The sequence below is a fragment of the Mastigoproctus giganteus genome, chromosome 13 (genome assembly GCF_048544385.1).
Source record: "Mastigoproctus giganteus isolate SK-2022 chromosome 13, ASM4854438v1, whole genome shotgun sequence".
NCBI classification, from domain to species: Eukaryota; Metazoa; Arthropoda; class Arachnida; order Uropygi; family Thelyphonidae; genus Mastigoproctus; species Mastigoproctus giganteus.
Window position 1 is genome coordinate 68,423,466 of NC_143587.1, and position 16,396 is coordinate 68,439,861.

The 16,396-nt window shown below is 37.6% G+C and overlaps 1 protein-coding gene across 2 annotated transcripts in view; it reads right to left on the reverse strand.

The window, feature by feature from the left end:
• The window catches only part of LOC150076141 (acyltransferase PGAP2-like), a 227,807-nt gene that overhangs the window by 155,368 nt on the left and 56,043 nt on the right, over positions 1–16,396 (reverse strand). For both annotated transcript variants that reach the window (XR_016547816.1, XM_090387593.1), the window contains exon 3: positions 1,411–1,517. Coding sequence is in view for 1 of the 2 variants with exons in the window: in XM_090387593.1 (XP_090243719.1) it covers positions 1,411–1,517 (107 nt within the window). In the remaining variant the exon portion in view is untranslated. The remainder of the gene's footprint in view (positions 1–1,410; positions 1,518–16,396) is intronic.

Below are 16,396 nucleotides of genomic sequence, written 5' to 3' on the forward strand. Positions count from 1 at the left end.
TGTATACAGGAATTTTTATAGCAAGGTCAAAAATCTGATTATCCTGTTGTCTAAAGCAATGGAAACGCTGTACCTTTCCTGAAGCTTCCAAACCAGTGTATAGGTTTGGAAGTGTCATTTTGTCTGGGGCACAAAATGGTACACACTGTACTCTTACGAAGAAAGACTGAGGCTTTGTAAATTGCAGCATCTAGAAGTTCTTATTGAAGTGTTTAAGATTTAAGTTTAAGGTTTGAGTAACTAAATGCTGCCTTCATCTTTACTCTTTCTCAGATGGCACACAAGGGGACATAAGGAGTGGACAAATTATTAGAAGGAATAGGCAATTGAAGGTTTTTTTTTTTTAATGACTGATGCTATATAAGCTTTCCCTCCTTGTATCATTTGCCAATACTAATATTAATATACATCTCTAATTGATTCCTATTAATCCTGACTTGCAGCCGCTTTTAAATTATCGTGACCTCTTGTTGTTTAGCATAATGACACATTGTCACGCACATATAACTTGATATTATTAAGAATATTTTCTGGTTCATTTTCATTGACAATTCCATTTTTTTTTAAAGCAACATGATGAATCCACATGAAAATTTTGGTTATTTTGTTGTCCTCAAATTTTGTGTCAGCAATGTTAGATTCTATGAAGCAAATGAATAATTTACCTGATTTAAAATACTGGAATTCTATGAGGCATAATATGAAATATAAAAAATTTATTGGATATCAGCTGCCACTTTTAGCAGAAACCAGTGACCACATACATCCCACAGTTTGACTAAGGATGAACTATCCACCCCTACAAGAACAAGACCAGTTATAAAAGATTTCTGCTTTCATGGATATGCTGCAAATGGTTGCAAAGGTATCTCTTTGATAAATATTATCTAATTGCTTTGCCATATTTTGTAAAAATAGCAAAAATCTAATTCTAATCAGAATCAGAATAAATACCCAGATGAACTTGAAAAGAACCTGACGAGTTTTTTTTTCTTTTTCTGTTCAGTTCTGAATTAATTAAATCAGTACAGTAATGCTACTTCCTACTTCTCAGATATTTCTAGTATCTGACTGATGATGTTTTGACTGAGATAAGCTGTAGAAAAAGCCCTGACTTATTCTATTTACATGCGAAGTCTGAAAGTGCATATGTACAGTAGCGCACAATTTTTCTATTTGTGAAGAAGAGAACGCTAGAGTAGTTCTGGAAATTACATAACTAAAGTCTGAGACTAACTATATCAGAAATTAATGAAAAAAAAATATCAAGGCAGTAATGGAAATTAAGCATATAATCCTCTACCATACTATCTTGGGTATTTGCACATTGCCATCAGGAAAGTGCAAATACACAAGATAACTGGTGACCAACAGCTTTTTTATTAGCCACTGTATGAAAATTATACATACCATTTCAGTCAGACGGTGTCTACATTTATAACGAGGTAAAAGGCAGGAGAGAAGCATATTTAACAAAGCACCACACATAAACATCACAAATAGCTTCTGATGTGCAGCTAAAACAAAATTTTTAATAAATAAAAATGTATTAATAAACATCAAATATATCATAAGTAACCAAAATGCAGTTTATGCATTAATTGTATTACAATATTATTTTCTAATATTACATACATTATAATTACAATAATTAACTGTATTAATAATAAACTAGTACCAGGTACATCATAATTAACAAAAATGCATTAAAGTTTTGTATATTAAGCAAATTGATAGAAAAATATTACTTAAAAGATAATTTTACAAAAATGCATAAGTGAATTGGCAGTATTTTATATGAAATAAATGTTTATAAGCTCTTCACAGAAATGCAACTCATATAAAACAAACATTGTACAAATTGATAGGTGCACTCAAAAATCTAAATTGGTTAATAAGAAAGTCAGGTGTAAAAAAAAAAATTCAGTTTGTAAATCAATGATGATTAGTATCATATAAAACTAATATAAAAATATATTAATTTTGTTACAAATATTAATATTTTAAAAATGTCATTAAAAGCAAAATGAGAACAAATATTGATATATACAGGGTCTCTATAAATTATTCACTTGATTATGAAGCTTATAAAGCTCAATTCAAATTTTATTGTAAGAGGTACTGCAAAACAGTTTGCTGCACTTTAGTATTAGTAGCGGCAAAGTATGCAAGAAAGCAAGCTTATATAACATCAGTCAAAAAAAAACTTCTCGCACCAGTCCATTCCCTCCAATAGTTTGTCTAGTACTTCTTTGAATTTAAGCTATCCACTTCCATAAACACAGATGGCGGTTGGTTCCAGCAATCAACCACCCTATGGCTAAAGGCAAACTTCTGCACATGAATTCTGCAAACAGACCAATTAGTTTAACTTCTGTTCCAGGTAAAATAATGGAGTCACTGGTTAAAGATGCATTGCAGGATCATCTAGACAAGACTGCAGCAATAATTCAGACACAGCATGCGTTTGTTAAGGGAAAGTCTTGTCTGACAAATTTAATAGGATATTATGATGTGGTTACAAAGGAACTGGATGCAAAAAATAATTTTGATATCATATACTTGTATTTCAGGAAAGCTTTTGACTCTGTTGCGCATGGAAGACTACTGTACAAATTGGAGCAGAATGGTATTAAGGGTAAGTTGCTACAATGGATAAAAGGATGGTTGAGTAGGAGAAGACAAAGGGTGGTAATCAATGGGTGCCGCTCTTCGTGGACTAATGTTATTAGTGGAGTCCCACAGAGTTCGGTGTTGGGTCCACTGTTGTTTTGTATATTTATCAATGATATTGATGAAGGTATATCAGGCTTAGCATCGAAGTTTTCAAATGATACAAAGGTTGACAGGGTTGTTAATGATCTAGATAATTTGGGCAGATGGGCTAAGAAGTGGCAACTGAAGTTTAACCTTGACAAATGCAAAGTATTGCATATGGGTAGAAGTAACCCCAGAGAAACGTACCAACTGTGTGGTACTACACTTAAGGTGGTAGAAAATGAAAAAGACCTGGGAGTAATTGTGCAGTCAGATATGAAGTTTTCTGAGCAATGCAGATAGGCTGCCAGGGCAGGTCATGGGGTTTTGTCAATGATATATAGGAATTTTGCTAGCAGGGAGAAGGAGTTGATTGTCCCTCTGTATAAGGCAATGGTCAGGCCACGCCTTGAGTACTGCGTACATGTCTGGAGGCCTCATTTTAGGAAGGATGTAGATTTACTTGAGTGTGTACAGAGAAGGGCAACAAGATTGGTGAGGGGAATGAAGGGATCCTCTTACCAAGAGAGGCTTAAGTTCTGCAAATTGCAGTGGCTGGAGACTAGGCACCTGCGCGGTGATCTGATTGAGGTGTATAAGGCCTTGAATGGATTGAGCATGCTGAATTCTGATGAGATCCTTCCACTTGTTCAGATTACGAACCTAAGGGGGCATAAATTCAAATTAAGAAAGGACAGAGGTAGAATAGATGTGCGGAAATTTGCCTTTAGCCAGCGGGTGGTTAATTGCTGGAACAAATTTCCATCTGTCGTTGTGGAAGTTGATAGGTTGAATAAATTTAAGGAGGAACTGGACAGGCTTTTTTTTTTTTTTTTTGGCTGATGCTGCATAAGCTCATACACTTGCTTTCTTGCATCACATGCCACTACTACTACTACTACCCTTCCTCAATTTGAATTTATGCCCCTTCGCGTGTGTAGTCCGAGTAAGAATCCCATCAGCATTGAACTTGCTCAATCCATTCAAAGCCTTAAACACCTCAATCAGATTACCTCAAAGATGCCTAGTCTCCAGACACTAAAATTTGCAGACTTGAAGCCTTTATTGGTGGGGAGAGAAGGATACACTGTTGCTCTTATCCATTCCAGCAGCTCTACATTCTACCTAAAATGAGGCCTCCAGGCCTATATGCAGAACTCAAGATGTGGCCTGGCTACTGACAATGGAATAATCACCTCCTCATCTCTGCTAGCAAAATTCCTGTATATCATTGACAAAACACCATGAGCAGTCCTAGCAGCCTATAGAAATTCTCAGAGAACTTCATATCAGACTGCACAATTACCCCCAGGTCTTTTTATTTTCCACTACCTTGAGTGTAGTACAAATGGTATGATACTCTGTGGTTACTGCTACCATTATGCAGTACTTTGCATTTGTCAATGTTAAAATTCAATTTCTATTTTTTAGTCTATCTGCCTAATTTTTCTAGATCTGTTGTAGCAGCATACCATCACTACTGTCATTAATCACAGTGCCAACCTTTGTACATCTGAAAATTTGGGCATTGAGCCTGATTTCCCTCATCAATATCATTAATAAATATAGAAAACAACAATTAGCCAAGCACTGAACACAGGGAGACTCCACTAATAATATTAGTACACAAAGAGCAGTGTCCACTGATAACCACTATGTCTTCTGCCATTCAACCATCCCTTTATTCACAGCAGTAACTTTCCCTTAATGCCACATTACTCTACTTTGTACAGCAGTCTTATGTGCAACAGTGTAAAAGGCTTTCCTGAAATCCAAGTAAAAAAAAGTAAAGTAAATTGCAGCCATTATCAACCCACTGCAGGATGGAAACCTCCTCAACAATTCATGCTGAGGGAAATGGACCATAATCTGCCACGCTAGTCCAGTGTGGGTTGGCAAATCGACCGTATTTAGCAGTCAGGGGCTTGAACCCCGGTCTACTCAAAGAGAATGTGCCACAGCACTCCCGCTCCTGACCACTCGGCTACATGATATCAAAATTGTTTTTCATTTCCTTTGGGACTGCTTCACAGTAGTAGTAACAGTAATGACAAATGATGCAAGAAAGCAAGCTTATATAGAGTCAGCCATAAAAAAAAAAAATAAAAAAAATAAAAAAAATCCCACAGTTAACCCATCCATACCCTTCAAGAATTTGTCTACTTCTCCCTTGAATTTATTCAACTCATCCACTTACACAACAACAGATGGAAGCCTATTGGAAGAGGGTTTTTTTTTTTTTTTTTTTTGGCTGATGCTATATAAGCTTGCTTTCTTGCATCATATCCCTTACTAATGCTAATATACCATTCTTGTTCAGATGGTTCTGAATGGCATCTGTAACCACAGACTCCATGATTTTCCCCACCACAGAAGCCAAATGCTGGCCTATATTTATCTACCTTCTCTTTGGCACCACCTTTGTGTATTGGGGAGACATTAGTACTTCTTCAGTCCAGGAATCTTCCCAGCATTCAATGACACACATTCATCATCATCAGCCATTTTCAATCCACTGTAGGATGAAGGCCTCTCCAGCAACTTTCCAGTTCCTTCTGTTTTGAGCACTGGCCATCCATTTACTACCCACAAACTCATGAATTTCATCTATCCATCTCTGCCTTTGTCTTCCAGGTTTTCTTCTAGCTCCGCTTGGATACCATTCTGTTATTTTCTTAGTCCATCTGTCATCATGTCTTCGAGCTATGTGTCCTGCCCAAGACCGTTTTAGTTCTTTGGTTTTGATAAGAATGTCCTTTACTTGAGTTTGCTGCCTAATCCATGTGTTTCTCTTCTTATCTAACAGTCTGATTCCCAATATAATTCATTCCATTCTTCACTGTGTAGTTCTCAGCTTCTCTTCCATTCTTTTGGTGAGTGCCCAAGTTTCACTTGGGCACTCACCAAAAGAATGGACACTCATTGGGCACTCATTATCATTCCCAATTGGTGCTCTGTTTGGGGGAACCGTTTGATTGTGCCTTAAGCCTGCCCTGATTATATCACTTATTTTACAGCATTATGATACCTTTACATTCCACAGTTTCAAACTTGCTTTTGACTGTAAATATCAAGAAGTATCTTTTGAGTTTTCTATAGACCTTCCACTCAAACAATTGATGGACCTATTAGATTTACTCTCTTCTTTCTCATATTCACATATGAGAAAATCTCCTTATGCCTGTTCTTAGCTCTATTTGCCAGTACTTTGTTATAATCAGCTTTCTCCCATTGGTTAGTCTTTAGAACAAGGCTCTTACCCATGGATTTTTGTAACAAATGATTGGCAGGTCTAGCTTGGGTTAGGAAAGCTAATTTTCAAGGTTTCTTTATTTTTTGTTATATTTCCTAACCTGATGTTAGGTTAGGAAATTATAGGAAAAGAAAGAAACCGCTATATACAGGTAACTCCCATATAATATGGTACTTCTACAACACAGTTTCGCTCTAACACGATTGATAAATTGAGGCAATCCTCGCACAACATAGTACTTAATATAATCCAGTTTCGCTCTAACCTGGTTAGAGAATGGCGGCAAACCATGCATAACACAGTATTTTTGAGCTTTTATATGAAAAAAAAAAGAAGAATAATAAAATAAAAATAATTATTGGGAAATCCCCATGTTAGGTTCTGCGCTATTGAACTTGTGCTTGTCTGAGACCATAAAAATGTGACTTTGAAGCGTGCAGTTCGTAAACTTGAAGATTTCTGCAAGGTTATTTTGGTTTTTATTTGATCGTTCATAAATTTTTCTGGGTATGTATTACTAAACTTTGTTCTTAAGAAGCATATTGGAATAATTTCTTTGTTGTGAATTAAATTCCATCTCGGCACTTACCCAAATTATGCCTAAGAAAATTAGGCATAATTTGGATAACTGCCGATATTTTTAAAGAATGGATTCTAAATTGTTTTGTGCCAGCTATGGAAAACTATTTAAAGCGGAAAAATGTAGACTTCAATGTTTTATTACTATTGGAAAATGCAACAGGACATCCAAAAAATTTAAGTCAACCAAAATGTTGAAGCAATTCCTACCACCTAATACAACTTCTTTAATTCTAATGTTTTAATGCTAGATGATCAACAGAGTAAAACAGCACACATCTGTGCAACAACAATAGCAAATGAATAACGTGCCTCACTCAGCTCATTGCACTTATCTGTTGTATTTGTATTTGAATTCAGTTGAAAAAGAGACTCGTTAGTCTTGAAAGCTACTGCCTGTTACTTATTAGTATATTTTATTATTACATTAAACTGGGGTTATAATTATACGTATCTATATTTTTCTCTCAACCATGGACCCCAGTACACCAGGCCCATTCGTTACTATTCGTTCCCTTTACGGCCATAATGTTTACAACGATTGTGTGCAGTTACAAAAGTCCTTCCTTTCAATAGCCCGCAACAGACAACATCTACGCTTTGCACATAGATGCAAAAGCAATCGAATCATACCTAAAGGGTTCCGCTACAAAGCCCCATTCCACAACTCTCACATGGATCGTGCCTGTTTTAACTTCAATCTACGCACATTAAAATTGTGGATAACCCATCTCCACCGTGAAATCAAGAGAACTGACTACAAGTCCAGACTGTTACATCTGCAAGGTAAGGTCTCGCCTATCATATTTACGAACCTTATACATACCATCTGTCATCGGGCTAATCAGATCTCTGATACCTACCGTTTACGCCAACAGCGCAAATTCATAAACTTAAGCATAGAAGCTAACTCCTTAAAGGCGAGCACACGTTCAAGTAATGCAACTTCCTTCGTCTTGAACCTAAGCAGCAAACAACTATCCATTGAACAGCTGAATATCGCCATCATACCATCTAAACCTCCATTCACACAGCTCGCTATGGGTATCGAAGCCAATCTTCCCGAAGAAACTGCCAACAAGATCTGTTTCAGGACTGCCGCAATCCTCCACAGCACTCGGTAAACTTACTCAAACCTTAACCATCGTCAACATGCCGCCCTATCATCTATAAGAAAAGACAACTCCATCATCATACTTCCTGCTGATAAAGGGCGCCAGACCGTTGTATTAGACCGATCAACCTAACGAGAGAAAGCCCTGGCCCTACTACTAGACCCAAACGTATATAAACCTCTATCTGATCCACCCATTAAGGTCTTGAAACGTCTAGAGACACATGTCAATAAACTCGTCCACACATGGTTTAAAGATAAGAAGATCTCGACTACAACTCAGCATCTTCTACATGCTACTGGCTGCCAACTACCGCAATTCTATGGATTGCCAAAGATCCACAAACCGGGTATTCCCCTCAGACCAATAGTTTCGTGCTGCAGTGCCCCAACGTATGAACTGTTCAAGCATATCGCGCGCCTCCTCTCACCTCTTGTAGGAAATACCTCACACACCGTTAAAAATAGCAGTGAATTTACCCACCTCATTAAGGACCTTTCAATCCCTGACAACACCGTCATGGCATCATTTGATGTGATTTCTTTATTCACTTCAATTCCCATCCAACAGGTCATGCACTGCGCAAGAAGGCTCCTTGGGAACGACTTAAGCCTCCAATCCAGGACATCACTATCCACTGATGACATCTGTACCACCCTCAACCTATGCTTATCGAGCAGCATCTTCACTTTTGAGGATTCAGTCTACCAGCAGGTACATAGCACTTCTATGGGTGCCCCTGTTAGTTCCGTAGTAGCCAACATCGCCATGGAAGATCTGGAGGAGCAGATACACCTGAACCCACCTGCACCTATTACAGCATGGTGCAGATATGTTGACAATATTTTTACTGTAATACCACGTGGCTCTGAAACAGCACTACTGGAATACCTCAACTCCCTATCTAATTTCATCAAGTTTACTACAGAGTTAGAGGTCAACGATGCGCTCCCATTCCTGGATGTCTTAGTGCATCGCGTAGGCCCACATCTAGAGACTTCAGTATACCGCAAACCTATGTGGTGCGGACAATTCACTAACTACAGATCCGGCCACGCACCAAGTCATCTCAATAGCACTGCCCGCACCCTATTCTCCAGGGCTTGGAGCCATTCCAGCACTGATGCAATTAGGCGTAACGAGATCTCTTGTGTGAAGGCGGACCTAACCAAATGTGGTTATCCATCCCATGTGCTAAGCAGGTGCCTGTTACAGGCACAAGAACTCACATCCCACCCAAGACCACCAAACCAAGACGGTATACCATCTGCCTACATTCTCTATTATCCAGGCGTGTCAGAACGGATCTCGAAGATTCTTAGAAATTACAACATCAAATGCGTGCAGTTACCCTGCAGGAAGGAACCTACGTTCACTTGTCTCCAGTGTGAAGACTCCTGTCACACCTCTCTTACGCAGCAATGTAGTACATCGCATCACCTGTAGAGACTGTGACAGCTGCTACATAGGAGAAACATCAAGACGTCTCCAAGATCGTCTTACGGAACATGACAGAGCAATCCGGCTTGCCGAAACTGACCAGTCCACAGTCGCAGAACATTTTTGGGCCACCAACCATGATCTTGATCCTAAACGTGACTTTGAAATAGTAGACCACTCACGACACTTTTGCCACCACCTATGACTAGAGTCACTTAACATATTAAACAATCCAAAGGTAATAAACCGCCACAAAGGCATACGTCTACACCCCATCCTAGAGACAACCGTTTTAATGCTAGATGATCAGTGGAGTAAAACAGCGCACGTCTGTGCAACAATAGCAAATGAATAACGTGCCTCACTCAGCTCATTGCACTTATCCGTTGTATTTGAATTCAGTTGAAAAAGAGACTCGTTAGTCTTGAAAGCTACTGCCTGTTACTTATTAGTATATTTTATTATTACATTAAACTGGGTTATAATTATACGTATCTATATTTTTTCTCTTAACCATGGACCCCAGTACACCAGGCCCGTTCGTTACTATTCTTTAATTCAGCCATTAGATCAAGGCTCATTACATTTCTGATGTAATGAGTTTTAAAGGTAGATTATACCTACCTTTAAAACTCATTACATCAGAAAACTGTTAACAGTGGATTTAAAAAAAATTGATCCTGAATCTATTAAAGTGATGGGGGCATGGAAACATTTTTCAATTGTGCACTGTATCGAAATCATAGCTTATTCACTTGAAGTAAACCTGTCAACACGTGTATGTTGAAAAAATGTATGGACAGAGTCAGTTCATTCAGGAAATATGGCCCAATCGGTAGAAAACGGAATCGATGTGATAGTAGAACTTTCTACGTCAGTAGGAAAGGAAGATTTTGATAATATGACTACTGAAGATGTTCAATAATTACTGGTAGAAAAGAGGCTGGCAAAGCAGATTTGGTGGAAATGGCATCGAATGAAAACCAAATCAGTTCTGAGGATGATAGCACAGATGAAAATTCTGAAGTTCAAAATTTTACACTAAAAAGCATATGGCAAGGCATAAACTTAGCTGAGCAATTACAATCTTAATTTTTTTTATTTTTTTGAATGTAGATCCTTCGACTGGAAGGAACACAAAGTTCAAAATGGAGTTTCAAAAATGCTTTGCTCCATACCATGCAATTTAGAAAGATCTATTCAGCAAAAGCAAGCAATCCCAGAATACTGATATTTTAAAGAGAGCAGAAGATACACGAAACTAGAAGGTTCAGAAGGTGAAGATATTCTGAGAAAATGTTCTCGTTTGATTGTGCTTAGCCTCAATAGTGAGGAACAAAATTAAATGAATGTATATTATCTGTCATATATACAGTTTTAAGACGTTTATTCAGATATTACTATTTTTAATAAAAATTGAGTTTCTAATAGTTATAAAAAAAAAAATGATGTCTCTTTGTTAGCTTTTGGAAAATAACCCCCCCTTTTTGTATTGGTTCTTAGTCCCGTATAACACGATTTCGAACTACACGAGATTTTATATGAACTTAACTACTGTGTTATACGAGATTACCTGTATACGTATCATAATGCCAATCAATCACTTACTGCTATGATATTATTGTCTATTGTATTATTGTATTCACACACCAATCAGTACATCATCTGTCATGGCTATGCATCAATCAATATATCATTTGACTTCTACTGCTGCCGGTAACATTCACTATTTGTTTACAGAGAATGCAGGAAAAAACTATGGTAGCAGCAAACCCGTTTGTCCAGTAGTTTGCCGTGACTCTCGTGTTGGCTTTCTTTACCTTCACCCTAGTTTCTTTTGTTCAATCAAACTCTTAACCTCAATGTCTACCATTTTGGCATCTTATGTTTATAGAATTTGACCACTGGTTTATGGAATTTGAAATTTGACAACACAGATTTCTTTTGATACAATCTATTTTTGGGTGCATTAGCATATATGCATAAGGAATCTATAGTCTTCACTGTATCCATCCATCCACATATAAAAACTCAACATGCAGTGGACAGATTTCATTAAATTTTATATTTGGGCCTTTTAGAAAGATTTGCCGAGCCATTCCAAATTTTATTAAAATTGGACCAACAGAAATCCGCAAATTATTAGTTTCTTGTCCGGCTGTTCACATGTAATAACTCCCAGTGAGTGGATTTTCATGAAATTTTATATTTTGTTCTGTTAGAACAAGTTAGTATTAGTATTAATAATGCAAAATGATGCAAGAAAGCAAGTTTATACAGCATAAGTCAAAAGAAGATAAAGAAAACCAACACTTCCCACATCACCTGTTCACACCCCCACTCTAACAGTTTGTCTAATTCTTCTTTCAATTTATTCAAATCACCCACTGCTAAAACAACAGATGGAAATTTGTTCCACCAATCAACTACCCAATAGGTTTCAGGACATTATTTTATTTATTTATACAGTGCAGATGGTTCTGGCTATTGGACAAACCTACCATGTAGGTGAAAAAATATCATTTAAGGTAAAGGCCAATTAACGTAGCAGTGTTCGTGTATTTTAGTGTTGTTATGATTGGCCTCTTAGCCCAGCGGCCTATGGAAAACTGCAAACAGGCCAATCACAACACATACCAAAAAAAGAAGAAATGGCCTTGACAGTCCAACATCAGTTGGATACTCATTTTGACCCACGACATATATCTAAAGACAGGAAGAAAAAGAAAAATACATAAAAATAAGAGAGAAAAAAAGGAGATTAATAGTACATCAGCTTGAAGACCCAATCCCATAATAAATCCTAAATCAGTTATACATCCAAAACAAAGTCTGCAAGGGTATTGTAATACCCATTTAAATCATATATAGTTCAAAAAACACCATGAGTGAAGAGGATTGTAGTAAGCTTCGAAGTAAGTTTTCAAGCCCTGTGCAAAGCTGAGTGGCTTTTCAGAGCTAAAACAGTATAAAAATTTATAGTGTTTTGGTGCATACGGCCAAAGCTTGCTACAGTAAAATACTTTATTCATTGCCAAATGAATTGAAGATGTGCAAGTTCATCCAGTCATCCAGCCTACTTAGCCTAATTAAAATATAAATTTTTACTTTTTATACTTTTTTTGTAATTTAGTTGTCAGAATGACGCCCTGTGTGGTTACACTGCTCACAATGCCTTTACTACAGTCCTGTGAATGAAGAAATCCACTGTTTCCATTAAAGTCCTCACAATAAATGCAAGTACACACACACCAACATCTCTAGGAGTAATAGGCAAAAACAGTTGCACTTCCTGAAAAAGAGCAGCAATGACCCTAGTATCCACAGTAGGTATGGACTAGGGCTGGTAACAGCAAAATGGAACTGTCCTTAACAGTATATACTACATCCTACTCAAATCCTGTTTTAACAACCCAGCAGAAATTTAAATCAAAGTCCAATGTGCAGAGGCCACCAAGATCCAAAATGTCATCCCATCTTAATTAATCATCATTCTTAAAATTATTAAAGACAGGTTTCACTTTTGTCACCTAAAAAACAACCAGCTATTAGTACAGTGGACAGATGTTCACTGACATTAGACATTTAAAAAGTGGAAAAAAGGTCACCTGGTCCATCCCAGTTTCAGTTGTTCCATGCTGACAGCAACACAAATCAATAGATCCATCATGGTGGGTGGTGTCAATGCTTCAGGCTGGCAATTGGATGGGGACTGTTTTCATAGCACACATTAAGTCTCCTACTGGTGAATCAATATTGGATTGCATATCCTACTTGAATAACACTGCTAACCAGGTGCACCCCTCCCCCTTCATGTTTACAGTTGACAATTGTTACTTACAGCAATATAATGTGCATGTCATAAGGTAGCGATCACTCAAGAATGGTTCCAACAGCATGAGAGTGAGTGTACCATACTTCACTTTCTTGCTTGCTCACTCACTCATCAGATTTCAACCAAACTGATCATCTAAGGGATGAGGAGAAACAAGCCGTTCAGAGCAGGGATCAACTGAGGCAACTGTGGAAAGCAATCGAATCTGTACTGACGAGTAATCCATGCCCAATGGCTTGAGGCCATGCTGAGGATTAAAGGAGGTACTAATTGCTATTAGGTCAGAGCTCTAAAAAACTTACTACTCAGTATATGTTAAATGTATATATACCAATTTGAATTAGCATTAGTAGAGGCATATGATGCAAGAAAGCAAATTTATACAGCATCGGTCATAAAAGAAAAAAAAAAAAAAAAAACACTCCCATTTAGGCTATCAAAAAAGATGGAAGTCTGTTCCACCAATCAACTTTACCCGCTGGCTAAAGGCAAACTTCCACACATATATCTGACAACTGACTTTGCTCAACTTGAAATTATGTCCTCTCAGATGATTATTCTGAGCAAGAGGAAGAATCCCATCAGCATTGAGCATGCTCAAACCATACAAGGCTTTATACACCTCAATCAGATCACCTCGCAGGTGCCTAGTCTCCAGGCATTGTAATCTGCAAAACTTAAGCCTTTCTTCGTAAGAGCAACCCTTCGTTCCATTCACTAATCTTGTTGCCCTTCTCTGTACTCGTTCCAACAGCTCTACATTATTCTTAAAATGAGGCCTTTAGACCTGTATACAGTATTCAAGGTGTGGCCTGACCGTTACCTTATACAAGGGGATAATCACCTCCTTATTCCTGCTAGAAAAATTCCTGTATATCATTGACAAGACACCATGAGCTACTCTTGCAGACCATCTGCACTGCTCAGAAAATTTCATATCTGCCTGCACAATTTAGTGTTGTTTTATACATTTAAATTTATGAGTGATACACTCAAAGTTATAGGTAACACCATATAATCTAAATAATGTCCGTTCCTTACTAATGATAGTTTGATTTAAGTAATTAACACTCTTTCAGGCACATACACCATTTCACTGAAAGGGTACTTGGGATGTCTAAAACACCCATCTTAAAAGCTTATAATACAGTTACATATAAATATTTTTCATTAATTTTTTATCCTAGTTAATAATACACACATAATGAACTAAAATATATTTATAGTTGTGACAGCTTTTTAAAAATCTATTGTGTAAGCAAGATGATATTGCAAACTGATTTTTACAATCTTTTTGGAAATTTATAACACAGGTGCATAGCAATATTTACTGGCGATTTTTCCCCCCCTAATTTCTCTATATACACTGGTGTTCAAAGAAAGTCATCACCCCTTAAAATTGTAATTGTCATCTGAATAATGTAAATATACGGCAATATTTCTTACAGATTGCATCAGATAAGATTGAAACGCGTAGGTGATGACGTAATATTGTAACAGCTGTTATTTTCAGCTATATAAGCACGCTCTGCAAGAGTTGCAATCATTCCTTGCTTGTGACAGGATGGCGAGTTACGTGCATTTGACGCCACGAAGAAAGAGTGCTATTGTGGCTTTAGATGAGGAAAGATGCTCTTCCTGTCATACTACTTATAGAGTGTCTTGTAATCAGTCGACAGTGAGTAGATTTCTTTCCAAACTAAAGAATACTGGTTCTGCTGATAGGAAAAAAAAAAAAAAAGGAACCAGATGCAAATGAGTCTACGCCAAAACAGGACTGCGTTTTGAAGTGCTTATGCCTTAAAAATCGTAAAGCTTCTTCGTCTTAGCTGAAAAGAGAATGAGAAGAACATACAGGAGTGGTAGCAAGTGCAGTAACAGTCTGAAGATTCCTCTTCAAAAATGGACTTGTAGCCCGTCGTCCTAAGAAGAAGTCCCTCCTCACAAAAAAAATGAAAAAGACCCGATTAATTTGGTGTAAGAAGCATTTCAAATGGACTCCAAGTAGTGGAAGTCAGTTATTTTCTCGGATGAGAAGAAATTCAACCTGCATGGCTCTGATGGGAGAAAAACTATTCGCTGTACATGTGGTGAAGAATACCATCCAGACTATACAAGTCAATGCCGAAAAAAACCCGTGAGTTAGGGTTGAATTTGAAAGTGTCAGCAATTCTGCCCAGACACAATAGGAGAGAGTATAGAGCCTTGTCGATCAATTCGGCCCAGGAGAGATTGTGCGAAGCTCAAGGGGTAGAATTTTTCTCAGCCTGGTCTATTCTCGTTAACAGGAGAGACTGCTTCTACAGGGATGGGATACACTTAAATAGAAAGGGTTCAAGAATATTTGCTGACACTATCGAGGCAGAGTTAGGTGGGTCAAAAAACTGCTAGCTTGGGGGAATACATGGACTAATAGATTAACGGTAGCTGCTGGCAGAGGTGAAAGTGATTCTTGCACTACTTCTATTGAAATGCAATTGGGCAGCAGCCTGGAAAGCAAGGCAGTGGGGATTTCCAGCACTGCTGGGAGTCATAGTGGAAAAATAAATACATGGGCTGTGTTAGGGTAACTAAGAGTAGAAACAGGTGCATGTATACTTGCATGTACACCAATGCTAGGTGTATAGTTAATAAATTCAATGAGCTTGAAGTGCTAGTCAAGACATCAAAGGCAGATATTGTTGGAATATCAGAGACATGGTGTCGCACAGGCTATAAGCAGTGCAGAATTGGAATAACAATAACTGTTGTTATAATTTGGGGAGAAGTACAATGTGTACAGAAAGGATAGACAGGACAGGAAGGGAGGAGGGGTTATGCTGTTAATTTAAAAACACATAAAATATAAGGAAGTGCATTACTTTAATATTGGTGGACAATGCAATATTGAGTCTGTTTGGTATGACATAAGCACTGGGAAAGGAAAAATGAGAGTAGGACTGTGTTATAAGCCTAATGAATCTGATGAGTATAATGTGCAATTGTTCTATGAAATAGAGTGGGCCAGTAAATCAAAATGTTTTATAATGGAGGATTTTAACTTTCTAGATATCGACTGAAACTTGTGGGTTGGTCACTCGCAGACTAGCAAGACTATTGTATATTTATTGGATGGCTGTTTTCTACAGCAGCATGTTTGGGAGGCAACTAGAGGGAGTAATACTCTTGATCTCATTATCAGTAGTGATTCTTCATGCATTAAGAATCTGCAGATAAAGGTACCACTAGGTGGCAATGATCACAGTGTACTGATGTGGGATTTACTCAAAGATGTAACTAGCGTCAGGGGTAAAGGGAAGGGTTTTTGCTTTCGTAAAGGTGACTAAGGTGGTCTGAGCCAGTATTTAAATTCTATACAGTGGGACCAACTGAAGATGTTACCAACAGGAAATTCAAAATGGGAAGCATTCAAAGAAT